Source organism: Drosophila navojoa, chromosome 4 (assembly GCF_054131105.1).
Source record: "Drosophila navojoa isolate 15081-1374.11 chromosome 4, UAZ_NAV_1.0, whole genome shotgun sequence".
In the NCBI taxonomy this organism is placed as follows: Eukaryota; Metazoa; Arthropoda; class Insecta; order Diptera; family Drosophilidae; genus Drosophila; species Drosophila navojoa.
In genome coordinates, this window is record NC_142892.1 from 10,427,468 (window position 1) to 10,454,878 (window position 27,411).

General features: G+C 44.1%; 8 protein-coding genes across 10 annotated transcripts in view; 2 read left to right on the forward strand and 6 right to left on the reverse strand.

The window, feature by feature from the left end:
• Eip78C (Ecdysone-induced protein 78C) overlaps positions 1-11,349 on the forward strand; it is a 38,763-nt gene extending 27,414 nt beyond the window's left edge. For both annotated transcript variants that reach the window (XM_089259806.1, XM_089259807.1), the window contains 3 exons: positions 6,284-6,912; positions 6,972-7,247; positions 7,320-11,349. In XM_089259806.1, coding sequence (XP_089115932.1) covers positions 6,284-6,912; positions 6,972-7,247; positions 7,320-7,697 — 1,283 coding nt within the window. In that variant the 3' untranslated portion in view covers positions 7,698-11,349. The remainder of the gene's footprint in view (positions 1-6,283; positions 6,913-6,971; positions 7,248-7,319) is intronic.
• On the forward strand, positions 1,280-2,824 carry LOC108658611 (chitin-binding domain protein cbd-1). The gene is made up of 2 exons (XM_030386437.2): positions 1,280-1,513; positions 1,569-2,824. Exons 1-2 carry the CDS (start codon positions 1,504-1,506, stop codon positions 2,099-2,101), a joined length of 543 nt encoding a protein of 180 aa, XP_030242297.2. The 5' UTR covers positions 1,280-1,503; the 3' UTR covers positions 2,102-2,824.
• On the reverse strand, positions 10,087-11,478 carry LOC115563459 (inositol monophosphatase 1). The gene is made up of 4 exons (XM_030386436.2): positions 11,193-11,478; positions 11,005-11,138; positions 10,578-10,946; positions 10,087-10,517 (listed from the first exon to the last, which is right to left on the reverse strand). The coding sequence occupies exons 1-4, from the start codon at positions 11,259-11,261 to the stop codon at positions 10,253-10,255; spliced, it is 837 nt and encodes a 278-aa protein (XP_030242296.2). The 5' UTR covers positions 11,262-11,478; the 3' UTR covers positions 10,087-10,252.
• Positions 11,479-11,731: 253 nt separating this feature from the next.
• LOC115563461 (uncharacterized) lies at positions 11,732-13,830 on the reverse strand. Its single transcript, XM_030386440.2, has 3 exons — positions 12,695-13,830; positions 12,253-12,624; positions 11,732-12,187 (listed from the first exon to the last, which is right to left on the reverse strand). The coding sequence occupies exons 1-3, from the start codon at positions 13,618-13,620 to the stop codon at positions 11,806-11,808; spliced, it is 1,680 nt and encodes a 559-aa protein (XP_030242300.2). The 5' UTR covers positions 13,621-13,830; the 3' UTR covers positions 11,732-11,805.
• A 13-nt stretch (positions 13,831-13,843) lies between these two features.
• On the reverse strand, positions 13,844-14,923 carry LOC115561823 (inositol monophosphatase 1). The gene is made up of 3 exons (XM_030386407.2): positions 14,775-14,923; positions 14,175-14,680; positions 13,844-14,117 (listed from the first exon to the last, which is right to left on the reverse strand). The coding sequence occupies exons 1-3, from the start codon at positions 14,919-14,921 to the stop codon at positions 13,844-13,846; spliced, it is 927 nt and encodes a 308-aa protein (XP_030242267.2). The 5' UTR covers positions 14,922-14,923.
• A 27-nt stretch (positions 14,924-14,950) lies between these two features.
• LOC108651895 (inositol monophosphatase 1) lies at positions 14,951-17,229 on the reverse strand. Its single transcript, XM_030386441.2, has 5 exons — positions 17,049-17,229; positions 16,490-16,992; positions 15,782-16,426; positions 15,484-15,723; positions 14,951-15,426 (listed from the first exon to the last, which is right to left on the reverse strand). Exons 1-3 carry the CDS (start codon positions 17,160-17,162, stop codon positions 16,153-16,155), a joined length of 891 nt encoding a protein of 296 aa, XP_030242301.2. The 5' UTR covers positions 17,163-17,229; the 3' UTR covers positions 14,951-15,426; positions 15,484-15,723; positions 15,782-16,152.
• Positions 17,230-17,373: 144 nt separating this feature from the next.
• AcCoAS (acetyl coenzyme A synthase) lies at positions 17,374-25,728 on the reverse strand. 2 transcript variants are annotated; one of them, XM_030386393.2, is made up of 6 exons: positions 25,143-25,728; positions 19,945-20,683; positions 19,723-19,877; positions 19,467-19,635; positions 19,216-19,405; positions 17,374-19,154 (listed from the first exon to the last, which is right to left on the reverse strand). In XM_030386393.2, the coding sequence occupies exons 1-6, from the start codon at positions 25,451-25,453 to the stop codon at positions 18,706-18,708; spliced, it is 2,013 nt and encodes a 670-aa protein (XP_030242253.1). In that variant the 5' UTR covers positions 25,454-25,728; the 3' UTR covers positions 17,374-18,705. The 2 variants fall into 2 exon arrangements, with proteins under 2 accessions (XP_030242253.1, XP_089115945.1); XM_089259819.1 differs by lacking the exon at positions 25,143-25,728 and adding an exon at positions 20,870-20,942.
• Positions 25,729-26,342: 614 nt separating this feature from the next.
• ppl (glycine cleavage system H protein, mitochondrial) lies at positions 26,343-27,402 on the reverse strand. Its single transcript, XM_030386408.2, has 3 exons — positions 27,062-27,402; positions 26,669-26,947; positions 26,343-26,602 (listed from the first exon to the last, which is right to left on the reverse strand). The coding sequence occupies exons 1-3, from the start codon at positions 27,177-27,179 to the stop codon at positions 26,502-26,504; spliced, it is 498 nt and encodes a 165-aa protein (XP_030242268.1). The 5' UTR covers positions 27,180-27,402; the 3' UTR covers positions 26,343-26,501.
• Positions 27,403-27,411: the final 9 nt, after the last annotated feature.

Here is a 27,411-nt window from a genome sequence, read left to right on the forward strand (position 1 = left end):
CGTCCGTCCGTCTGTCCATTTGTCCCTCTGTAGCTTTTCAATAGAAAACGCCACTCAACCCATATCTATTTTGGGTGAAAGCCTTTCTCCATGGCAGCTAAGCGGCTTAGCTTTTTTTTTCGATTCTTTTGGGGTTTTGCATGCCAGCAGCGAGGCATGAAAACATAATGAAAACACGTTAATTGCTGACAATTTGTGCGTTTATTTAAGCATTTAAATTTGATTGACTAACTGAGTGACTGATTGACTGATTGACTGAGTGACTGAGTGACTGACTGATTGGCCAAGTGCTTGGAGCAACTGAAGAAAGATCGTACAACGCCCCCAAAATCAAACTTTGATATCATCATCATCATCATCATCATCACACATCGTACGCACTTTACATACATATATATAAAACTTTTCAATTTATATTCAATTTTCGACTTCTCTCTCCCTCTCTCGCTCTCTCCCTCTCTCTCTTTCCCACTCTCTCGCTATGCTCTGTGTCTAACTCTTTTGGTTCGTCGTTTCATTTGCTTTTCATATGGGAGTAGGTCAGTTCAAAATTTGCATATGCCTTGACTGATTTTTGTTTTTGATTTCTTGCTGATTTTTTATTCATATTCGTTTCGTTTCGTTTCACGTCCCGCTTTGATTTTTGCTGCCACGCCCAGTTGCATTTATTGCCTGATTTGGGCAACCTCTGTCTCTGCCTCTGCCTCTGTCTCTGCCCCGCACGTGCCATGCGACGCAACTAAGGCGATTACCTTTCAGACCCGACGGCAATTTGTTTTGGCTTTTGTTGCCAAATCTTTGCATATTTCTTGCTTTATCTTTTTGGCCAGAGTGCGTGGGACTCACCTTTTGACACTCGCACTACGTTTATGCAAAGAGATCGCCTTCACATTTGCTGTAACTGAGCTGAAACCGAGCTCAGCTGAAAGCGAATCAGTTTTTAGCGTATTCAATGCTTCAAGCTGATGAAAGTAGAGCTCAGAGCCAATAAATATTTCAAGCCATCAATAATAGATGAAAGCTTAATCAGATATTGGCTTATTAAATGGGATACTATAACATAAATAGACAGCAACTGAATGGCTTAATAAAGATATGCAAGAGAGAAGAGTAGTAGGGGAGATGGGTATTACCTGATATGGTATACAATCTTTGATTTCTGTTATTCTGTTATTTATCTATATCAACTTTTGATCTCGATTACTAATAAATATCCATCGAACTATTGACCAACTTATCGATTGTTAAACTTCCCCAAACCAAGTCAGCTCTCTTCCCTCTCTCTCTAAGAACCACTCTATACAAATACTCGTGAAGCACTATCAATCACTTTAAACCATTTGAGTCGGAGTCTTAGCAGGTCAAGAGCTGTGTCAACAAGCCCTATCATATATCCATCTATCTATCTATCTAATCTATGAGTTCAGCTATAGTCAAACGCCTATAAAATGTCCCAGGCAGTGCGCGATCAGTTAACAGTTCAGATTCTTTCGTGTACTGAAAATGCAACCAGGTAAAGTGCTCGACTCCCACCTAAGTTCCCACTGAAAGAGTATTTCCTTTTCAAGTTCTTCAGTTGTGCCTCCTGCTGCTGCTCCTGCTGGGCGCTGGCCCGGCTCTTGGCGAGCTCGGCTGCAGCTCGGATGGCTTTTGCTTTTGCACTGGCCATCAGGAGGGTGACCTGGTGCCGGATTGCACTGATTGCAGAGCCTTCTACAGGTGCGGCGTCGATAACATCAAGCACGAGCTCTGCCCACCCGCGCTCATCTTCGATGTCCAGCAGCTCGCCTGTGTGCCCGGCAAGTGTCCACGCTCGGACGGCGAGTGCGCCGCTCCGAATGTGACTACTACCCGTACGCCTGCACCTACTCCTGCACCTCCTCATCCCTCACCACCTCCCACCAGCTGCCTGCAGCAGGAGGTGGAGTGCAGCTTCCATGGCCAAATTCTGCCGCACGCCGAGCATTGTCGCTTCTTCTGGACCTGCGTGGAGGACTGCCCAGTACTGGGATTCTGTGAGCTGGGCAAATGGTTCGACCGCCAGAGCTTCGTCTGTGACTTTCCGCAGAATGTCCAGAACTGTCCCGTGGGCAGGGACTGAGACTGCAATTGCTGGCGTGAATAGACAACTGCAGCAGCAACAGTAGCGGCAATAGCAACAGCTGAGACAACAATAGCAATAACAAGAGCAACAACAACAGCAACCGCAGCAACAATCGCAGCAGCAACTACATTGACATCAACAACTTTAACAACAACAGCAACAACAACAACAGCGACAACAACATTGCGTTAATATACGCAAATTGCTTGACACAATTTTTATTTGCCAGTGGGCGTTGTGCGTTGGGGTGATGGGCGTGGCAGCTGCTCTTTGTGGTTTTTTTTTCATTTTCATTTTTTTATTTGTCTGTTACTATTGCTACTTATTGTTGCTGTTGTCGCTGCTGTTGTTGCTGCAAATTTAGCACGCAGCTAACAATTTTAGCTGCTCCAGAAACAACAGCCGCAACAACAACAACAATACATATATAGACACACCTTGGGGCAGTAGAAAAGAGAAATGAATTAGAAGTAATGCAATTTGAAATACCCTAACTTTTCAGCAAATACAGCAGGAGGAAAGGAATGGAACACAGAGCTTGCTTTGGGCCATAAAATGTTTATTTTAATATAAAAATATTCGGAATATATACAAGGCTTTATATGTGTAGATTATCAGCAAATATTTCTTTTGTAATTAAGATCTGATACCCAAATATATATAATTGCATCACAATTTTGATTTAAATAATTAAAACATTTCATGCCAGATATTTTTAATTGAGCTATCAATACAAAGCTCAAAAGTCTTGAACTACCTTTTGATATCTAGAAATGAACCAGATTTCAGTTAGGGGCCCCAACTGTGTGAGCTGTGCGCAGCAACATGCATAGAGAAGAGCAGCAGCAGCAGCAACAGCAACAAAAGCAACACCAACAACAATAATAAAATATAACAAACTTTCACCCAAGCCGCAGCATTTTGGACAATTTCGTAACTGGGTAAACAGACACACATACACGCCCATGCAAACTCACACACACACACACATACACGATGTGCTTGCAAATGTGGAGTGCATAAAGTGCAGCACGACGACAGCAGCGACAGGTGAATGAACGACCTCAAACGAGGTCAGCAACAACTGCGGGCCAAATTATGCCGGCGGATCGCAGAGTGGGGCAGCGGGCAGCGGGCAGCGAGCCGACGGTGGCTGATGTGGGGCGAGGGCCCGGAAATGTTGGGGCTGGAGCCCATTCATGCGCACAATAAACCCAAAAAAAATAGTCGAGGAAAAATCAACTATATGCAGTATGATTATGTGAATGCGACGTTGCTGTTGTTATTGTTGTTGTTGTTGTTGTTGTTGAGCAGTTGATGGCTGCTTGGCTGGCAGTTGGCTTCGGTTACAGCTCGAGCTTCGCATGCTAATAGCCATAGAGTGAACAGCCGGTCAACAGCAGCAGCAGCCGAGGCAGAGGCAGCGACAGCGGCCCCACATTTGGATGACCCAAATCCTGAGTAGGCAAATGGATGGCCAAATGGAGGAGGCTGTGAAACAAGTTTTGCCTACACACAGCTACCTCTGCCTCTGCCTGCCTACCTCCCCTCTCTCTCTCTCTCTCTCAGCCTTCTCTTTCTCTGACGCTCTGTTGGGTCATTTGGCTGCTCTAAATCACTTAAGATGCTTTTAGCAGGAAAAGAAGTTTAGGCTTAGTCTTATTTATGTGACTCCACTTTGGCCTCGCTCCCTGCTCCATCTCTCTCTCTCCCTCTCTCTCTCTCTTTCTCTTTCGCTCAGTGCATAATGGATGATGTTGACCTGCACAGTTGTCGAGCTGCCAGAGAGTGGGCGCTTGAAGAGGCCTCAGTGTGGCTGGCCAAGTGGGTGGCAGGTGGCAGGTGGCAGGCAACACAACAACAACAGTAAAAATGTGGAGCAACCTGTCTACGTTGGCCACGATTCAATGGCCAATTCTGTAGATTATCGCTGCGCCAAATACAACAACAAATTATTTACCTTAGCTCTATTTGAGTGCGGCATTACGTTTAGCTACAATTTTATGATTTAGGTTGTTTAGGTAAACTCGATTTAAATTTAAGCTATATACTAAATGGGCATAGAAGAGGCGAAATATTTAATATTGAAATACTTAAATTGGTTGGTTTTATTTATTCAAATTTATATATTTACATAAAGAAATATTCATTTAAATATTTTTTATTAAAATTTGTATACAATATTGTGTTACATATTTTTAATTTTATGCTGTCATATTTAATAATGAGTAAAAATTGAGTGCAGACAAATGAATAGTATTCCTTAAATATTTTAACTATATATTTTTTATTAAATATATTTATTTAAATTGAGATTTTATTTGAGAATAGGCCAAAGTAATATTTAAAATTATAACTAATATTTTTAAAATTTTATTATTCGAGCAAAATAATTTCATGAAGTATCTACAGCATATAAATGTAATTTTCATAATCAGAAAATTCTATTTTATGTCCACATTAACATTTACCGTCCAAAAAGATTTGATTTCTAATTTCTCTTCAATTTGTTTACCTGCTGAAGCTTAACCCGAATCTTCTGCACGAGTTCAATTGCCCATTTAGTCGAGTATATTTGCAAATTAATTATAAATGTGCTGTGATACTCAGCTGTTCCACTTATTGGCGGCTACAGAGTGGCTTCGCACACCCTTGAGATAGAGTCAATAAAAGCAATACACAAAATATCTGCACAATGGCAACAATAAGAGCAACAATTGGCGGGCGCTGGGCAAACAAATCGTGCAGCGGCCAAAATGAGCTGCTAATTGAAGACACCTTAGAAATCATCAAAAATAAACAGAGCTTAGCCATGCAAGGCAGAGCAGAGTAGGGCAGCGCCCGCCACTGGCAATTAGCAGAGTTGAAGGTGGGCCTCCACAATGTGCAGCTGGCTGCGTGTTGTTATTATGTCATAATTAATTTACGAGCTGTGACAATTAACGAGATGAGCGGCTGATGCATTGTGACAAGGCCGGTCGAGCAGCCGAAAACAGGCAACAGATGTGGGTCAATGTGTTGGCCAATTCGGAGCGTACAATCGAGCTTTTCCACACGTTCACAACTTTTCCGGGCGCACGCGGCGTATGCGCAATTTTCTATCAGCTCAGCTTGAGCTCAGCTCTTTGGCCCACTCGGCGCTCTGACCAATTTGCACAACTCGCACGCCATTTCGTCATAAGTGCACACACATAAAGACGACTATCTACAAGATACAAAAGTATCTCGTGGACTGTCTGCGGCTGTCGATGTTGATGTTGATGTTGCTGAAACTGACGCCGCTGGCTTTTGCTGCGAATACCACGAACGCAGCCACAAGACAAAGCGCAAAGCCAACAACAAAAATCAGTTGCCGACAGTTTTTTATAAATATATATATTGAGCACAGTGGGTCAATGTCCCACTGATAAAGTGAACGCCAGTTGCTGCTGCGGCTGCTGCTGCTGCTGCTGCTCCAGTTGCTGCTGGTGGCAGCTGCGACGTCGCTTGCCAAAAGGCAAATGCGATTTTAATTAATAAAATATGCTGTGTATCTCTGGTTGCACAAAAGAAATTTCAAGTTTTAAATATTTTTTGCAATTTGTTTCGTTCGCTGTGCTGAATACTGAGCTAATGAACATTTTCGTATTAAGATATTTCACTTGCAGCAACAATCATTTTATTTTGCTGGCTGCCAAATTATATTTGTAGTACATTTTCTAGTTGAGATGGCACAAGAATTTCGTAGCCCATTTGCTACAGTGGATGTGTGTGTGTGCGTGCGTGTGTCTCTGCCTAAGATTTATGCGTGTGCCAGATTTTATTGTGTGACATTTCTGGCTAAGATTTAAATTTAAATTGCTTTTAGAAACTAATAAATGGGCTGATATGTTTTCTGACGCAAAACAACCAGCTCGGTTGCCATGCTCGCCAAATAACAAATTACACTAATATTTGTTTATCAGCTAATTATGCTTGTGGGTGGAAAAGTTTTATAAATAAACGAATTATTTTTAATGTGAACGCTCAAGGGTATGCTACAATTTTATAATATGGCATATTCCCTGTTGAAATTTAATGTTGCATACTTTTGCGCGTATGCGAATTACATTTATGTTGCATACTTTGCGGGTGCTTTGATTAATATTCCATTTGAACTGCAAACGTAACCGACACCTTCTCTCTCACTCTCTCTTGCAGCTGTGCGTTATGGTCGCGTACCGAAGCGTTCACGTGAGCTGAACGGTGCAGCAGCAGCAGCAGTCGCCGCAACTGCCTCAGCAGCCAGCGGCGCGCCCCTAAATGTGGATGAAACCAGTGCCAATAATTTGCATACAAATCTAATACATCAGCAGCAGCATCAACAACAACAACAACAGCAGCAACAGCAGCAACAGCAGCAGCCGCATGCGAGCAGCGTGCGCGTAAACACACCAAGTACACCACAAACGCCACAAATGTGTTCGATAGCCTCGTCGCCATCGGAGCTGGGCGGTTGCAATAGTAGTGCCAACAACAACAACAATAACAACAACAGCAGCAGCAGCAACAACAACAGCAGCAGTAATGCAACAGCTGTAGTTGTGGGCAGCCATCATCAGCAATTGGTTAACATGGGCAGCAGCAGCGATATGGCCATGACCCAGGTGGGCGTGGGCATGTGCCATCCCTCGATCGATCATCACGACGGCCTCGCCGGCACAGCCAACGAGCTGACTGTCTACGATGTGATCATGTGCGTCTCGCAGGCGCATCGACTCAACTGCTCCTACACCGAGGAGCTGACACGTGAACTGATGCGGCGGCCCGTCACAGTGCCCCAGAACGGCGTAAGCATGCGAGCTCTGCTAATTCGTGACAACAAATACGATTAATTATTACCTTGCAGATTGTCACCACCGTGGCCGAGAGTCTGGAGTTCCAAAAGATTTGGCTGTGGCAACAGTTCTCGGCGCGCGTAACGCCCGGCGTGCAGCGCATTGTGGAGTTCGCTAAACGCGTACCTGGCTTCTGTGATTTCACCCAGGACGACCAACTGATACTCATCAAGCTGGGCTTCTTCGAGGTGTGGCTAACCCATGTCGCGCGCTTGATCAACGATACGACGCTGACGCTGGACGACGGCGCCTATCTGACACGACAGCAGCTGGAGATACTCTACGATGTAAGTGTGCTCTCTCCCTGTCTCTCTCTCCCTATTTGTACTTATCTATATTCATCTTTATCACCTCCGCAGTCGGACTTTGTGAACGCCCTGCTGAACTTTGCCAACACATTGAACGCCTATGGGCTGAGCGACACAGAGATTGGTCTCTTCTCGGCCATGGTGCTGCTGGCATCGGACCGGGCGGGCCTCAGCGAGCCCAAGGTAATCGCAAGGGCGCGCGAGCTGGTGGCCGAGGCGCTGCGTGTGCAGATACTCAGATCGAGGGCCGGGTCGACGCAGGCGCTGCAGCTGATGCCGGCGCTGGAGGCTAAAATACCGGAGCTGCGCTCGCTGGGCGCCAAGCACTTCTCACACTTAGACTGGCTGCGAATGAACTGGACCAAGCTGCGTCTGCCGCCGCTCTTTGCCGAAATTTTCGACATACCCAAGGCGGACGACGAGCTGTAGAAGTTGGAGCAACGGCTCTGTGAACTGTACGTTTAGGTTATAGAATATAGACGTTAAACGACGATGACAAAGAAGAAGAAGAAGAAAAAGAAGAAGAACAAAATGGAGGATGCAAGCAACTCTGCAAGAATTCATAATATGAAAGAACAAACATAGACCATTCTAACAGATACAAGATACAATTTACCAGATACAAGATACATAGTTAACTACACCTACAACTACAACTACGACTACAACTATAAAGTTATGCATTAGATATTGAGCAATGCTAAAGACGTTCGCAAACATTTTTAGCCAGACATCCACACAGATCCAGATACACACACACACTCTCACACCCACACACAGCTGCGATGATAGACTTTGAGATACTTTTGGTTTCTTTTGTTACTTCTGCTTGAGCTCTTAGCCGTACATATCCCATGCGCAACATCAAGTTTTATTTATTTCATTGATCAAGCTCATTAAATCATGCACGATTATCCTAGGTAATCCTGAAACTCCACTCCCCCAACTCACCATCTTTTCAAAATGCAAAAACAAAACTGAAAAAAAACAAATTTAAGAAAATCTCGACTGAAGTTCGAAAAGTACTGTTTAAATCTTTTTATTTAATTAATTAATATTAATACTTATTGTATGATTAAACAACTACTTATAAATATATACATATATATCAAATATATACAATCTATATATACTATGTAAACCTAGTGGTATCTAGCGTAGTTCAAGCAAAAAGACCCAAAACATTTTCTTTGCTCGTTTTTATTTTTATTGTAAATAAATTTTAAATTAATTTTTAACACTTTCATTATTATTTCTTTAAGTTAAGCTGCATGAAGCTCTAGCTTGGATTGTGTGAGAAGCGATGGCAATAATCGATTATCGATCACCGATTATCGACTATCGATCATTGGAAACGTGTTCATATTGATTTTAACAAAACAGATTTATACTATATCGCCTAATCTTAAGTGCTTCATTTGTATAACTTGGAACAATCAAAATGATTTGATGAATTTTTTGAATAGATTGGTGCTAAATTTTCCCTCTCTGTGTATTACGTTTCAAAATCGATTACATATGTATGTTAAAACATGACTTGAAAACTTTAAAGCTCTTCTTTAATTGTTGAATTTATATAGAAACGATTTTGTAAAAATTAAAAAAGAAATAACTTAATATAGCGGGAGCTGCGCAACAGATCTAAGGGCGTGGCAACCAGTTTAATGCTCCATGTGTACCTTTCGCTTATTGAACTAGAATATCTATAAATATATATATGTATGTATGTGTTTGTGTCTGTATGTATCGAAAGTTCTTAACTAAACTAAATTGTTCTAGCTGCAGATCCCAGAAGTTCAGTGAAATAACCCTGTGAATGTAGCATTAATACTTGATTTAATTAAAATACATAACTAAAATGATATAAATATACATACATATACATATATAAATGCATATATGTATAATATATAGATGCAATTTTTTACCTACCGTAGCTTTGATTACATTTTTGAATAATGTGTCAAATTTTAAATGATATTTACGATTAGCAACTACATTCATTACATCAATTACTCCAGTAAAATATATAAAGAATAAAAAAACAACAAAATATGAAATATAAACTCAACAACAAAATTTCAAAGAGAACAAAATGTCAACTTCCTATTCCTGTCTCTTTCCCTCTTGCTAGCTAGTGTAAGTACCCAAAGGAAAGTTAAATCAGATATTTAAATATATAGATATGATCATATCATATATCCATATTGCTTTGCTAAAAACTATTTGGCGATTAGATTCAAGCTTAACAAGATCTGTAAAGCAAGACATATACATATATAAATATCTATGTATATGTCAGCGCAATATACTAAACTTCTATATCTGATATATCTGATCTAACAATAGCTATAATAAGCCACAAATTGTCTGTCTTCATGCCATACAAAACAAAATTGCTATCAGCTAAAGCATATGCAAAATCATATACTATATGTATATTGTTATGCATACTGTTGTTTCCATTTTATATTCATATACATATATATGTATATATATAATGGAAGCCACAGTATGCACAACAATAGGCAACAGTAAGTAGATAAGAGTACGTCATAGCAAAATGATAAATAAATAATAATTAAAACAGCAAAAACAAGCGCCGCAAATGTAATAAAATTACAGAAAAAAAGTACTTGAAAAGAATACAAACAAACGTCTTTGAATAAACAGTTAGTAATACAATTATATATACAGACTTTCATATGTATATATAGATTAGATGAAACGACTGACTAGCCTTTACTAGTTGAGTTCTGTCTCCTTTGAAATAGTCGCTTATATATTTTATAGAAAATGGATTGACTGACAGCTGGACTTAAGTATATATCTGTAGATCAACAGGTTTATTTCGATTAACAATGGAATTGCCTTAAGGTACTTTTTTTTTTAACAGTAATCAAATGCTTTTTGGTTAGGCTTCAGGAGCAGATATCATAATTAGTTAGTTCTCCCATTGAGTGATTGATTCCCTCAGCGTGGGTCTAATCGTCTCTTGGTAGAGGCTGGTATTGTGTCAGCACCTTGGCCATATCTTGGGCCAGCTGCGGTGTGGCTGCGGCCAGTACACGGCGTGACATGATGTCAAAGTCCCCGCCAGCTGGATCGATGACAACGCCGCCAGCCTCGCGCACTATCAGGTCACCGGCGCAGACGTCCCAGGCATGGATGCCGAACTCGTAGTTGGCATCAGCAGCGCCAAGAGCCACCATGGCCATGTTCAAGGCAGCAGAGCCCAACGCACGCAAGCTAAATGGATAGAGGAATCAATCAGCTCGTTGTGCTAGCATTTAGAAGCTTTCAACTAACCCATGCACTTGTTTGGCCATTTTGGCAAAGTTCTCATTGACCACTTTCATCTTCTCTTCATCGCGCGAGGTGCCAAATTCGCTGGTCACGAGCGCCTTGCTTATATCCCGCTGTCCACTGGCCTGGATGCGGCGTCCATTGTAGTAGGCGCCTTGGCCACGGCGTGCCGTGAAGCGCTGCTCCAGCATGGGGTTGTAGATGATGCCAATTTCCGTGACCTTATTCACCTTGAGGCCCACGGAAATGCAGGAGTGCGGAAAGGCGTGCACAAAGTTCATGGTGCCGTCGACGGGATCGATAATCCAGGTTGGCTCATCGGTCAGCTTGTTGACTGCGCCACCGGAGCTGCTCTCCTCTTCGCCAATGAACCTGCAATGCGAATTTCATATTAGGCATTGCCAATTACAGTCGAAATGAAGACGCCGACTTGTGATCCGGAAAATGCTGGCGAATACCGTCCATGATTAGCTTTTCCACAGCCTGATCGGTTTCTGTGACCAAATCAATATCACCGGACTTGCACACAAACTCCTGCCGCGTCTCATTGTTTCGCGCAATCAACTAAATGAGAACTCCTTAAATTATTTTCCAATCAAGCCGTAGCAAGAAACTTACCCGACCGGCCTCTGTTACCAGATTATTAATAATTTCAAAGCATTTGCCCAAGTCTACGCTGTCCGCCATTCTGCGCCTGCTGTCTTACGTGTACTTCACGAATGAGTTTGTTTAATTAAATTATGTTTGCGCTTAGCGAATGTGAAAAGTTTCAAAATGCTTATAGCGAACAGCTGTTTTGCCAGGGCTGCCAAATGACTGCAAAAAAAATGTATCTTGGCAAATAATAGACCGGGATGCCAGATGATTGCGAAAAGAATGAATATTGGCAAGTAAAGACAATATTGAGGTTGTGGTGCGGCGAAGCTCAACCTTCGATTATTCATTGAGTGCATTCAAATGTCACAAATATCTCCTGCAAATTAACAAAACAAGGCTAGCTTAATTAATGTCATTAATTGACAATTCAGTTGAGTGAAAACCCAACGGGTATTGTGCTTGCAATAATAACACATACAGGCCAGCAGAAATGAGGCTGTGGTGCAGCGAAACTGACATCGAATGCAATCGATTCTTAGTTCAAATGAAAACATGTAAAATTAACGTACTTTTCGTTCTGCAATATTTACTTGATAACATGAATTTTGGTGAAATAAATTATTGAGGATTTCGATTACTGAGCATTATGGTATGCTGTCGCCCTTGAACCATCTGATTCCAACTCATCACTTGACTCGGAAAAGTCTGTCTGTGCACTAAAATCCCTTGTGAGGGGCTGCGAAGCCAGTGACTCATCATCTCTTGGTATAGGATAATCCTGTACAATTTCAGCAGACAGTGCCAGTGCAAGTGGCCTGCTGGCAGCTCCTAGAACTCGACGTGACATAATATCAATAGAACCGCCAGCCGGATCAATTACCGAACCGCCAGCCTCTGTGATCAAGATATTTCCAGCAACCATATCCCACACGTGAAGGCCAAAAAAGTAAAATGCATCTGAGGCACCAGAAGCGACCATTGCCATGCCCACGCCCGCAGACCCAATGGTTCGCAACCTTCAAGAAAATGCACACAAATCATTTTAAGATCGCTAAGCGTGGAATTTGGCAGTTCGACTTACGCTTGTGTCTTCTTGATAAGCCGCTTGGCATTCTCCATGGCTCCCGAGGTTCGGTATTCGCTCATATCCGAGTTGTACTCCTGAAGCACCAGTGCACTTTTGAGTTTATCCTGGCCACTGACTCGGATTGGCGTGTCATTGAGTTGAGTGCCTTCGCCATGCCGCGCCGCATAGAACTCGCCTAAGGCCGGATTAAATACAATGCCAAATGCGGTTTCTTTATTCATAATCAGCGCAAGTGTGATGCAATAGTAGGGGAAGCCATGCGCGTGGTTCATGACACCGTCAATTGGGTTGATGACCCACGTCAGCTCGTTGGTGAGCATCACTTTCTGGGATGTTGACCTAGCTACCACTCCCGCGCTGACGATCCTGTATGGGAAAATGGGAGAACCGATGCAGGTAATTATGTAGAAATAAAAATCGTAATACTCCCTCTTACTTGTGCTCTGGATAATTATCTTTAATTCCTCTGGTTATCCTTTCCTCAATATCGCTGGATACCTGCGTGATGGTATTCGTTTCATTGTCCTTATTGCCACCCCCTGGCCGCGCCTTACTTGCCGACAAAGCAATGGGACCCGCCTTCCTGACCAACGAAACAGCCAATTCATACATTTCATCCATTTCCTGCTTAGACTTCTTCGGAGCTGCCGAGCCTGGTATTGGAGCTGGTGGTGGTGGTGATGCTGCTGCTGCTTGTGGTGGTGGGGATGGTGTGGATGGTGTATTCTCATAGAGCATGCCCGAAGTGTTTGTTGTCTTGGATGCATACTGTTTCGATGGATCGAAAGTAATATCCGTATTGACATTTTTCGTTACTCCTTCGGACTTTTCCTTGGGGCTTTTATACGCCACAGCTTGAACTGGGGGTGGATTGTAAACGGTGATCGTTTGAGGCGTCTCGTGAGCTGCTTCGACTCGAGAGGCTTCCTCTTGTAGTCGTGTTGGCGACATCTTTCCTACCGGCTCTTCGGCCGGTTTAACAGGCGCGACTGGGACTGGATTCGTCACCAAAGTCGACTTTTCCGGCGTGGGAATATTATAGACGGAGATTTGCTCAACTCGCTCCACATTATCTATTGGAAGCTTGTCGCGCGACGCTGATGAAAATCGATCCGCCCTTTGTGTGCTCGGGCTTGCAGAGACTACCTTTGGGGTTGGCGCTGGTTTTGGTGGTACCATCGACACACGCCTATGTTGGGAGCGTTGGTTCTTCAGCTCGTGCACCCGCGGATCCAGGGCGGTCGCCTCATGACCCTCGAGCCCATAGCTTGTGGCAGCATTCTCCGGCTTTTCCGCTACATTCTGTATGTTCTTCAATGGCCGGGATGAGTCATTCGGGTTGCTCTTCTTGTCATCGGCCATGGCAATGAATTGAATGACTGCTTCTGATCTACCAACTGCCTCTAAGGAGTTGCATGCTCGTCAACAAGTGCTCAGCCTGGCCCGTATTGCAGAACGTATTTATAAATGAATATATCTACATAAATAATATAGATCCATATGTGTTGGTGTATGTGTGAGAATGCCTAAGCAGAGCTGTCGAACTCAAACACAATTCACACTTTGATGTGTGACTCCACGCCACCTAAGGCTGATCATCTCGTTTATGATATATCTGGCTGTCGGCCAGCAGTTGGACCATCTGGCAGCCCAGCTCGGGCGTTGCAGTGGCCAGGACACGCCTGGACATGATATCGAGCTCGCCTCCCGCGGGATCCATGACTGCGCCGCCTGCTTCGCGCACGAGCAGTGCGCCCGCTGCCACATCCCAGCAATGGGGCAAGAACTCGACGTAGGCATCGGCCGCGCCCATGGCCACCAGGCACAGATCCATGACAGCAGAGCCCGTGCTGCGTAAACTGCGGGCAGAGATCTGATGAGTGTGCAGTTGGGAGAGAGATTGATAGATTATTTACGTTTGTGCCCTGCAAAAAAGGTTGACAGTCATGGCCCAGAGCGTGTCCCTGTGGTCGTCGCCCATATTGGAGGCGTGCATCTCGTGCAGCACCAGCGAGCGCCGCAGCTCTGTCTGCCCGCTTGTGCGTATCTGCCGGCCATTCAAGTAGCAGCCGCGCTTCCGACGAGCTGTCAGCTTGAGCTGCAGTGTGGGGCAATAGCAAATCGCGAGCTCTGGCTGCCTGTTCAGCCAGAAGGCCACGGAGATGCAGTTGTAGGGACAGCCATGCACAAAGTTCACGGTGCCATCGATGGGATCTATGATCCAGGTGGGCTGATTGGTCAGCTGGCGTCCCGTTGCGGGGCCGGAGGTGCCCTCCTCGCCAATGTAGACATGATCGGGAAACTGTCGCCTCAAGCCACACACCAGCAAATCCTCGATCTGACGATCGGTGACTGTGACCAGATCCTGATTGTTCGCTTTGGTTTTAAAGACGCGAATCTCTTTATTTGCCTCTTTCAGTAGCTAGCAGAAGGAGTTGCTTTATGCCAGCTGAACATACCTAAATACATATATGTATATATATATCCCTAACTCCCCCTCTCCCTCTCCCACTTACCTCTGCTGCCTGATCGACCAGCGCACAGCTAGCTTCGGCACATTTGTCAACATCCACGTTCCAGTTTACCTTACCGCTGGCAGTCGAGCAACATTTGGCTGACCCGCTGCCCCGCCGCAACAGCTGTTGCCAAGCAAATCTCAACATGTTTTAGCAAAAGTCTGTATTGTGAAAAATTTTTAAAATAAAAACCGTTTACTGATTTAAATTAATATGCCTGCTACAAGTAGGAAAGTCGGCAAATCCATTTTCGGCCCCGTCATATCCGTGTCGTCAGAAGTGCTGACCTGGTAAACGTGGATCTGCTGCTGCCCATCTGTGTTTAGAAGTTTTCGGCGACTTCTCAGCACGTCTCTCATTCTTTTTTGCAGTACTTGGTTGGTCGGAATATGGATCACGACTCGTTACCTTGATAGAGCCCCTGCGCTCCACGATGTGGAGCTCAGGGTGCATCCGTTTGAGCAATGCTATAAGCTGATCAGTCCACCTCCTCATTGAATAGGACAGCAGCATATGTGCCTTGTGGTCCTGGTTCAGTAACAGAATTGCCGTGCCCACGTGCCACGCTTGGCAGCCAAGCTCATATAGGCCCGACTTAATCTCCCATGGCTTCTTACACCTGATCAAATATTTTCTGCCCAGCCTACGCAATCTAGTAATCGATGGGAATTGAATCATAGCCATGACTTTTACTGCTCTCTCGACTTACTCTTGGGCATTTTTCATCACCTCGTCGATAGATTCGAGTTCCTCGGCGCCTAAGTCCATCGTATTTTGTACATCTATGCCATTGCTTTGAGTGTTCGAGTTCGAAGCGACTTCATGGTGGAATAGGTTTGCCAGCACTCCCAATGAATTGCCCCAGTCGCCTGGAAGCTGGTTACGAGTCGACCCAATGTTTGGAGTTGCTGCAGCCTTAAACAAATTCCCTTTTATTTCGCCTCTGAACCTGAGCATGAGCTTTCGATTAGCAGCATTCCATGGCCTCGGCATGAGCGTCTACTCACTTATTCAATGGATATGTCCTCGATATATTCTCAACCAGTCTGCGCTTCCGATCTGAACTCATCGACGCCACGCTCGCGTGGCTGTGCATCGCCTTCAGACGCCATGTTCCCTGATTGAATGGCCTTTTCAGTGGTAAGCGGCATTTGTCAGATGCAATAGCATTGAGTTTGTTCATTAAGAGAGGAATATGGTTGGCAACGGTGGCAAGCAGACCACGGCTGCTGCCGATTGCCGAAACTCTCCTACTAATGCTCTGCATCTGCCTGTTTTAACACACTTCAAAATTTGAAATGAAATTTTGTATTCCAAGTGCCGAACTGATCCCAATCTGATCTGAAGCCTACTCATGCATACGTTTACATTTTCCAGTCTACTGCGTCTCATCGTCTCGGGGAGTGGGAAACAGTTGCTTTATCAGGGGCACGATTTGGTAGGCTAGCTCGGGCGTGGCCGCTGCCAGCATGCGGCGCGCGTAGATGTCGAAGGGCCCGCCGCAGGGATCGATGACAATGCCGCCCGCCTCCTGCACCATCGGCACGCCCGCAGCCCAATCCCAGACGTGTGAGCCGCAGTGGAGATAGGCGTCACAGGCTCCCACAGCCACCTGGGCCAGATTGAGCGCCGTGGAGCCCATGGTGCGTATACTAAGGATGAGTCCAATCGGATCAACGGACTCCAACTCTGAAACACTTTCAATCTCCACTCACCCGTGCGCCGTGGGCCCCAGCCTAAAGATATTCTTCAAGCTCACGTTATCAACATCTTGGTGGGTCTTGATGGAGCACTCCATATAGACGAGAGAGTTCTTCAGCTCACGCTGCTCGCTGACGCGCATCGGCTGCCCATTGAAGTGAACCCCCTTGCCGAGCTGTGAGACGTAGCTTTGCCTCAGCATGGGATTCTCAATCCAACCCAGAACGCTTTTCTTCTCCACATACAAAGCGATTGAGGTGCAGAAATTGGGAAAGCCGTGCACAAAGTTAGTTGTGCCATCGATTGGATCAATGATCCAGGTGGGCGCATCCGTGAGCACCCTGCTCTTGGCCGTGCCCTTTGTGCCCTCCTCGGCGATGATCTCGTGGTCGGGAAACACCTCTCTGATGCCTCTCACCAGCAAGCGCTCCACATCCCGATCGGACTTAGTGACCAGATCGCGCTCATGTGCCTTTGTCGTGTACTCGGGCTTCTGCTCTTGAGCCCGCATCATAATCTGCAGATCGGATGGATAACAATGACGTGGCATGGCCATTCCAGTGAACTTCATACCTTGCCAGCTTCCTTGGCCAGCTCCGAGGCTAGTCTGCAAGCCAGATCGACATCTACCTGAGAGAATTGCCTGCTAAAGCAAGGAACGGGCACAGTCCTTAGAAGGGCTTGCATCTTAACAATGGATCAATGGAGAATAGAGAAAACTTTGGCTAATTTAGATATTTGAGAATCAATTTTTAATATAGAAGTTCAAGTCCAGGCCCTCTTTCTGGCCAGCCGGGGGCGGGGACTTCAGTTCCGATTCTCACTGCGCAACTCTCTGAAGGACCTCGAGCGAGGTCTCTTGCTTACTTAGATTAGAGAACTCGAAATTGCATTGAAACACATTGAAACAATAAACTTTATTATACACAGATATGTATATATGATACGATAAATATATAAATATATATATTAAATATGTATGTACATCCATATATCAGGGTTAGATAATGTGAGTTCTTTTCGCATCGACACACGCTCTAAAGCTAATCAACTTTATACAATCGGAGAGGGCCGCTGCTGGGACGACCCTCCATTTAGATTAAGAAGCACTACGTTCCATTCAAATCTCTTTCGACTCTCTCGCCCAACGTTGATAACTATAAATAACAAATACTTACTACGGTCTGTTTGCCTGATTCTTCAGTTGCGATAGATAGCTCTGAGCATCGGGGCAAACGCGACTAACAATGGCATATATGTGTGTATGTCTGTATATATAAGTATATGCTATATAATTCAAATATTTTATATAAATTTTGAGTTGCAGCAGTTTCGTTCTATGATATGTTTTTGTTGCGGTTAGTCTTCTTTCGACCATATAGCGTAGACGATATTTATATGTAAATATGTATATCAAATAAATATATATAGGAATGCTGATAAGCTTTATGCAACACTGATATGTTTCGTTCCCAATCTTAAAAGCTAACAAACGTTTCGAACGTCTAGTAAATATCAACACAAATATATATCTAGTTATATGTATATATCTATGATCCGGACTTACGTGTTCCTTACTGAGCTAGGCTGGTGCTGTAAGCGACTGGAGATCGAACTCAACTTAAAATATATATATATATATAGATATGTAGAATAATGTGAGAAACTACAAGACCAAATCAAAATTGTGTAATCGTGTGTTGTTTTTTGTTAATGGATATTACTGGAATCGTGTATATATTTTGTTATATCAATTCTACTAAAAATACATACATAATCAATATATAATTAAATTTGTATCACAACGAATTTAGCAAAAACTTAATCTAAGACTACAACAAAGAAACAAAAGAACTGGAAAAATGTGCGTGCTCAGTGTATAATATTAACTACAGAATATAAGGACACATACGATGTAGAATCAAGAATCCATATATATATATATATATATATATAGAAAATAACGAGTGCATTTCGCATTTGTATCCAAGCGCATGATGAACCATTACTTACGCACACAGCTTACGAACTAAGTGGAATCTGTAAGCCCGGCTTGCAGGGGGCGGGCGGGGGCCAACAGTTAAACGTTAAACATAGATAATAAGGGGGAGGAGATTTACAAGATTCATGTGGTTAGAAGCTGATCAACTGTTAGCCTATAGCTAAGTAAAGGTTTACAGGGCAGCAAGGTCATTCGATAAGCGAAGAGTAACTGCATCAATGGGTCCGTCTACTTGGCCTCCACGGGCCGATTGGCGAACAGCTGCTCCACAATCTGCTCGTCGGCCAGCGTGGACGTGTCGCCCACGTTGCGATCGTTGACGGCGATCTTGCGCAGCACACGGCGCATTATCTTGCCGGAGCGTGTCTTGGGCAAGCCTGGCGCATTTTGTATAACATCTGGCATGGCAAACGGTCCGATCCGGTCGCGTACCATCTTCTTCAGGTCAGCGATCAGTTTTTGGTCGAACGTCTCGTTTTCATTGGGCGTGATGAAGCAGTAGAGGCATTCGCCCTTCACCGGATGCGGGCGAGACACCACAGCCGACTCGGCAACACGCGGATGCTCCGTGAGCACAGACTCCACCTCGGCCGTGGACATCAGATGGCCAGAGACATTCAACATGTCGTCCACGCGACCAGTAATCCACAAGTAGCCATCGGCATCACGGCGAGCGCCTGCAAAAGGAGGATTAGTCAGCTATATATAGATGTGGATAGAGGGTATAGTCCAACGCACCGTCGCCAGTGCAATAGTAGCCTGGGAACTTGGAGAAGTAGGTGTCCTCGAAACGCTCGTGATTGTTGTACAGCGTGCGCATCATGCCCGGCCAGGGCTGCGAGAATACCAGGTAACCCTCGCCCTCGCCCTTGATCTCGATGCCGCACTCATCCAGCAGAGTCGGCTTGACGCCAAAGAACGGAAAAGACTGCAAAAATTAAATCGTATTACAAAATGACCCCTCGATTCACACCTATTGATTCGCTTACCGCAGAGCCTGGTTTCATGGGCGTGGCTCCAGGTAGGGGCGTTATGACATGTCCACCAGTTTCCGTCTGCCAGAATGTATCCACAATGGAGCACTGCTCCTTGCCAATATAGCGATAGTACCAAAGCCAAGCCTCTGGATTGATGGGCTCACCAACGCTGCCCAAGACCCTAAAGGGAGAGAGAGAGAGAGAGAGAGAGATATAGAGAGAGGCGCATTAGCTTTAAAGTTGACTTTGATTAGCTAATTAGACCTACTTGAGTCCACTCAGATTGTGCTTGAGCACTGGCCCCTCGCCGAACTTCATGAGCGCGCGTATGGCCGTGGGCGCCGTATAGAACTGGGTGACCTTGTACTTGTCAATGACGCTCCAGTAGCGATCGTTGCCCGGGAAGAAGGGCGTGCCCTCGAACTGCAAGCAAGGCAGAAATCAAGTTAGTTAGTTGACTTAGCATTGGCGCGCTAATTGCAGTACTCACGATAACGGAGGTGGCGCCATTGGCCAGCGGTCCGTAGACCACATAGGTGTGTCCAGTGATCCAGCCCACGTCGGCGGTGCACCAGTAGATGTCGCCGGGCTTGTAGTCGAAGACGATCTTGAACGTGGTGGCCGCATAGAGCAGATAGCCAGCCGTGGTATGGAGCACGCCCTTGGGCTTGCCCGTGGAGCCGCTCGTGTAGAGCATGAACAAGGGATCCTCGGCGTCCATCCACTCTGGATAGCAGGCGGGCTCCTTATCCTCCATCTCCTCGTGCCACCAGTAGTCGCGATCATCGGTCCAGGGTATGTCCTGGTCCACATGATTGTCCTGGCAGGGCGTCACGCGCTTCAGATGCGACACCACAATGCACTTCTCCACGGAGTGGCCCATCTCCTCCACCTTCTCCAACGCCGTGTCGCACAAAGCCTTCAGGTAGAGCGGCTTCTCGCCACGCCAAGCCCCATCGGCCGTGATCAGCAGCTTGGCCTTGCAATCGAACATGCGTTCCGCCAAGGAATCCGACGAGAATCCGGCAAACACGATCGAGTGCACGGCGCCGATGCGAGCACAGGCCAACATCGCAATGGGCAGCTCCAGGATCATGGGCATATAAATGGAGACGCGATCACCCTTCTGAATGCCATGATCCTTCAGCACATTGGCGAAGCGGCAGACCTCCTCCAGCAGCTTGCGGTAGGTGAGGCCGCGCGAGTAGTCATCCGGGTGATTGCCCTCCCTGCAAGAAAATGAGAAATAAATGCGGAAATTAATAATACATGCATATATCCATTTTGGCAATCTGCCCAGCCAGAAGAGAAAGCGAGAAAGAGAAAGAGAGAGAGAGAGATATTGATGCTGCATGTCTAGAGCTAAGTGGATACCTATTTAAACACCCACGCAGCACCTCAATTGGATCACTTACTGCAATTTGATGCTTCCTAATTGTCGCTAGCTATTTCATTTGAATTTGCAACATAATTTGATGATTTGATAAGCTGCCTGCCCCCCAGTTGCTAGTCGAGCTGCGCCTTTTCCTTTTCTTATTTCTTTGATTCTCGACTTGGCAACAAAAGCCAATAACCGACCACAAAAAGAGACAGCTGCATAGCCTACTTATACACTGCATGTCTATATATATATACATATGTATGTATGTGTGTATCGTGTGCACATAGTATTCAACAGTTAGCAATTTAAGTATACCTACAGCACTAAAATCTTGACTGCATATGCGATGATATCTAGAACAAAACAACAAAACTAAGCATATTCCCAAAAGAGAATATGACTAACAGATATTTCCCATTTTTCTGAGAAACAAATTTTCATTTATGAAAACAATAAAAGGGAAAAAAATACCAGTCATAGGATAATTTCACAATGTTTATTAATATTTAACTTATCTAAATTTATCTTTTACCAACCCTCAGAATTAGCTATCCATTGATCATTGGATAGATCATAGATTTGTAAAATACTTTAATACTTTAATTTTTTAAAGTTTTCTTTAATAGAGACTACAAAATATAAATAAGTTTGATTCTAAACATACTTCTAGCCCGAAACCTGTTGTTAATTAATATACTTTTAGAGCACACTGTTGTCTATTCAATTGTCTGGGTAGAATTAATTGCACCCAAATACAAAATGCATAAATTTAACAACAGAACGCAATGCACAATCGATTATAAAATCGTGACGTATATATGTATGTATATATATATCCACATTATTGTAGAATTGCTCAAGGCCATCGGCAATAGGGAAAGTTACTCGAGCCTCTACGGTTGCGGGTCTTGGTCTAGGTCAACTGTCATAGTGCTAGACGTCGCGACGTGCAGTAGAGCACAAAGCCCAAACGAAATAACCGTTTAAATGACTCAAATATGATACAAAAGCTGTAAATTAATGACTAAATATTAATAATGGAGGTGGGGGCGGTGGTATCCCATCGCTTTGTCATATCGAACGATAACAGTCAGATGCCGTTCAGGAAATAAATAAGTTAGTCGATCGCAATCATGACGTATAAAATGCTATTTTCGCACAGCTATCATCGGCAGCCCGGTACAAAGTACACTTTTTTTTCGTATATAGTATGAGTTGGCCTATATATGTATGTATGCATGTGAAGGCCCGATAGCGGCTACTGTAACCTAGCGAAATAATTTTCAACGCATGTGAAATGGTATTTAATTAGTAAGATGTTAAAAATATATCACAAACAAAAACAAAATCTGCTTGATTAGCTGAGAGCAGCAACAACAACAGCTTTATGATTAATAACAGCGACTGTTAAAGCTAACAGCTAACAGCGCTGTTAAGTTAGCCTGTGCTTAAATCAAGGCCAAGCTCTCTCCCTCTCCCCTAAGCTAACACACTGTGCAGTTTAGCAAGCACTGCTCACACTACTTCGACCCTTGTCAAACTGCTGTGAGCATTCTCTGCAAATGACTAATTATGAGTGTTAGCCCGTCGGTCTATGGCGCGATATTTTCAATGTTTGCGCCGAAGTGCTTTCCATTTTTCATAAGCAACTGTTGCGTTCGCTCCCCTTGTCGCTAGACTATCTTCCAGCTAATCAATTACTAGCTAGTCATGCATGTTGCCTGGAAACCAATTGAAAGACGGCAACAGCTCATGATCTTGACCGCTGTCGGGGCCACTCATTGGCAGCAGACAGACGCGTGGCCCACCTCGCTTATCGCAAATTCAAAATTTAAAAAAAAAACTCGCATATTTTGTATTGGGAAGAATCGCATGCAGGCAAGTAGAATCATGTGAGGAGCTGCGGCAGCCTGCAACAACAACAACAACATTAAAAGTAATCTTAGCGTAAGCAGCTGTTGATTCGCGTGTCGGAAATCTAAACAAAAACAAAACACTAAAGAGGCATAAAACAAATCGTATCGAATGTTTTCATTTGTTGTTGGCGTGAAGAATTTCAAGTTAGTTTTTGCTTTTTAGTTAGCTTTTTAGCCTGAACTCTATTCTGTTTTGCTTGTGAATGAACGATTAGCCGGTCTGCCCTGCAGTTTGGGAGTCACATCGTATGATTTTTGACAAACCAACTTGGTTATCAGATGCTAAATTATGCAAACGGTTTTTAATGTCCAAGCATTTTGTTTATATGATAAGAGCGTAGTGCTGGTAGAGTGTGGAGAGTTAAATTTTGGAGTGAAGAGTACACAGAAGAGGGTTTTCTACTATAAATGGGGGCACATCAACAATTTGATACCAATTACAAATGCGCAGTGTTGCGAAAAGTGATAACAAAACGTGGGCGAAAGGGGACAAAAGCAAACAAACACACCTACATACATACATACATTTGTATGTGTGTTGATTGCCCAATTAATGTTGTTGCTGTTGCCCTTTCGCTTGCGCTTTAGTTTATGTCAGCACTAACACAACATTTTCGTTTCTTTTACACACGCACGCACTCACACACGCGCACTTTTTAGCCGGTTTAGCGCATGTGTGAATGCCTACGAATTCTCTCTATGTGATTGTGATTGGCTGTGAGTAATCGGACGATGTGATCGCGTGATTTTTGTGGGCCGCTCAGTTCTGCCAAAACTGTGAGTAGGAAGCTCTCTGACCTGCAGTACGGAGGCTGCGCTTTGAAATTCGCCCCGTATCTTTAAACTTTTGACACTGGCATCGTTTCTCGCTCTTCGTCTACCTCCTCCTTCTGCCTGTCGACAACTTGTCCATTGCCAGACGTTGTGACACACATTAAGGCGCGAAATATTTGATGTGAGTAGATTCGATTTTGTATTGTTTTGTTACGTTCGCATCGAATTTAATTTGAATAAACAATTTGAGCGCCTTGTGCTAATCGCCCGCTTATATAAAACTGACAATACCAATGGCAACACGTGTGCATGTATTGAAACCTAATATTATAGATACATATATTTTATGGCACACTAAATGTTGAAAGAAACAAAAAAAGATTTTGCTTTGGTTTTTAACTTTATTGCTTCGTCTGAGTATTATCTATATTTTTCCCCCTTTTTTGTTGTTGTTAATTGTTGGTTGTTACGCGCTTTATCTTATCTCACAGATGAGCGTATGTATTTGGGATTTGAGCCCTATGTTTTTAGACACGCTCCCAGTTTGACCTTGCTAGCTCTGCTCCACCAATGTCTGTATGTATATGTATGTGTATGTACCTGATTTCCTATGCTCTATAAATATATATTACGATTTGCATTTCTTTTCGCACGCGTCTGCGGAACTACGTTGAACTATTGATAACCCGAGATTAGAAAAAATTAACATTAGTTAAAGATTTTTTGATTTTTTTCTTATGTCAGATTGATTTGAACTTTGTGAACGATAACCTGCAAGACATGAAATATTCCACAAAAAAATATGAAAAAGAAAAACAAACGCAAAAGACGCAATAAGACGTAATCGATTGCGATCTGAGGGCTCTATTAACTTTTGAAGAACACCCGAATCAGTTGTAGCACCTGATTCAGTAATTAGGCATTGATAAAACACAAAATAAATCAATTTGATTACAAATCGAAACGATGGGAAACTTTCATATTACGTCTAGATTGTATTTCAATTGAATTTTTTGAAGTATTTGTGTACATTCGTTTGTTTGCCAATAGGCGAGGCACGGGTGTTAAGTATTTGAACAGAACTAAGTAAACATGGAGAAGAAAACTAATAAACTTTGCAATTTACAACTCAAATATTATATACTACATACGATATCGATATATGTATGTACCTGCGCGCAGAGCTCTGGCATTGACCTTCCCGAGAAGTAGGCGCCGTAGTAGCTTTAACTAATGAATTCATTATATTCAGTCAGCTGTCGACTCTTAAAGAGCTCTGTCGTTGAAAGAGAAACTGGGTGAGTGAGAGAACAAGAGGCGACCCAAGGCAAAGTTACGGTTACTCCGTCGCTGCTCTACCTGTGCCTCTGCCAAAGTTAACGGCGAACATCTGTTCGCTTCTTCTCGTGCCTGCGCACTGTAAGCGAATCAAGGGTAGGTAAAGGCAGGAGGCGACTGCCACAACGATGGGTGGCAGGCAGCACTTGGCCTACGTCACGAGCGCGTTTCGTAATAGCCAAAGCATGAATAAAAAAAATCAATACGTAATTATCCTTTACGCTTACTTTTGTTTTCATGCGACCTGGCCAATGGGCCAACATTTGTTTTCAAACTTACCAATAGTAGGCTATTTGATCGCCCAGCCCGTTACGAACATTTCGATCGAGCAGATTGTAGCAAATATTGGTCGAGGCGCCCTCCATCCATTTGATGGAGATGGGTCCTTTGGAGATATTGAAATTATATTGCATGAATTTGGAGGGATCCGCAGGCGTCTCCCAATGAAATTGTTTTGCTACGCGAGACCAAAACTCAGCGGGATTGTCCAAGGACTCCTTGTAGAATTTCGTGTACTCGTCAAAGCTGGATATGTAGGCATTACGGCTAATTGCCGGATTCGGATTGAATATTGATTTTTCCGTTGGCATTTTGCGTCTGTTGTATCTTTGCTCCACTTGGTAGGCTCTGCGAATCTATGACAATTATCCTTTGCTCATGCAACTTGTCACTCTGCCCCTTGTCTTAACTGTCACTTTGTTTGGCCCTTGACTAGCAATGTGTGCGTGTGCCCGTGTCTCAGCTTGTATATATGTTAATATATATATTTATATGTTTGTGTATGTGTGTGTGTGTCAGTTTGTTCCACTACTACCCGCAGCGCACGACTTCTTGTACCGCACGGTCCGAGTTCAATTTGAGCACTGAGCACAGCGCTCGCCCGCTATCAAGCTTTTTGCCATACCGAGAGCTTTCGCCCGGTGAGCTTTTAGCGCGCGCACAAGAACCTTTCTCGCGCCGTCAAGTTCAAAATAGGCAAGCTTATCAGCATCTGTGTTTGTGGGCTGACACTGACAGACCGTCTGTCACAGACGCTCGACCTGCCCATCAGTTCCTTATCACTGCATCACGGTACGTACTTTGATACGAACGTACATTTCCACGCCTGGCTTAAGGGTGTGTTGCCTTTGATGATCTAGTGCGTCGTCTGCCACCGAACGCAATCAGGTGATAATCGCAGCCTCAGTCAGCAACAGATATTGTTACATGCGGCTACCGCTGCAGCGGCCATTTCCGCTGAGCCAACGCCACGCTGTTTGGCAATGATCTAACATTGAGTGGATTTTGAGTGATTCTTTGATAAGAGCTCACTCATATTATAAGAGCGCGCACCGCCACTCTCGCTCTCACACACTTTGTTGCTCTCGGTTCGACAGTCTTATCAGTCACAGCCATAGTGATTCCATGGGGGAGCTGCGATGTTGGCGAGCAGCAATATTGAGGTGCCACCCGTGGGTCATTTTGTGATTGCGATTGTGATTGTTTCGAGTGTAATATTTGGCTTTTCAGTTTATTCTTAGAGCGTAACGAAATCCAATGTGTGGATATTTGTGTATTTTGTGATTACGTGGATTGTGAATTATGATATCGTATGTTTACAGCGTATGTTTTATCTGAGTGCAATTATCCTATAGCTGACTAGTGATCGGCACTGTTGCTAAGAAAGTCTTTGTACTCCTCCTCAGTCATGAGTTTCTTTATTTCCGCGGCATCTTTGATCTCCACCTTGAACAGCCAACCTGAGGAAGATTGTATTTTTTAGTGTGGGAATATTGTAGCCGTGATTATGATGATGAATATCTCACCTTTCTCGTAGCAACTGCTGTTGACCAGGGCTGGTGTATTCTCGACATCGCCATTCTTTTCTGTCACCTTGCCGCTGACGGGCGAGTAAACCTCGCTGGCCGCCTTAACGCTCTCCAGAGCACCACACTCATCGTCTTTCTTCAGTTCGGTGCCCGGTTCGGGCAACTGGGCAAACACAACATCTCCCAATGCTTCCTGTGCATAGCTGGAGATGCCCACAATGGCTTTGTTATCATCTACCATCTCAACCCATTCGTGTTTGTCTGTGAAGCGTCGCTCTGCAAGATAGAAAACCTATTAATACCTGTTGTGTTTACAGCTGACTCGCTACCAGTGGCTCTCAAACCATTGTTGTGTTTCTTTCATGTGATTACATAAATCCATTTTCTTACCATTGTCGAGGATGCAGCTGACATGGAAACTGCGCCACTGTGCTGTCGCAAGAGGCATGGCACGCACCTGGCGAGCTATCTGCACACCAACACGACCGAATTTTGTTATGAAAACCATTTTCGTTTGAAAATTCTTAAATGTGAATTGTGAATTGTATTTGCTCTAGGATTTTCACAGGCACGTTATGGCCCCGAGCACGTTTCAAAATGAAATGAGCTGTATTCTGCTTGTGTACTACGTTTTACGCTTAACAACAACGCTTTAAGTCATATTCTGTCATCAAATTCGACCGGCTTATCAATATTATGAATTATTTTTATGAACTTTCGATTGACCTGCGTTCGATGGA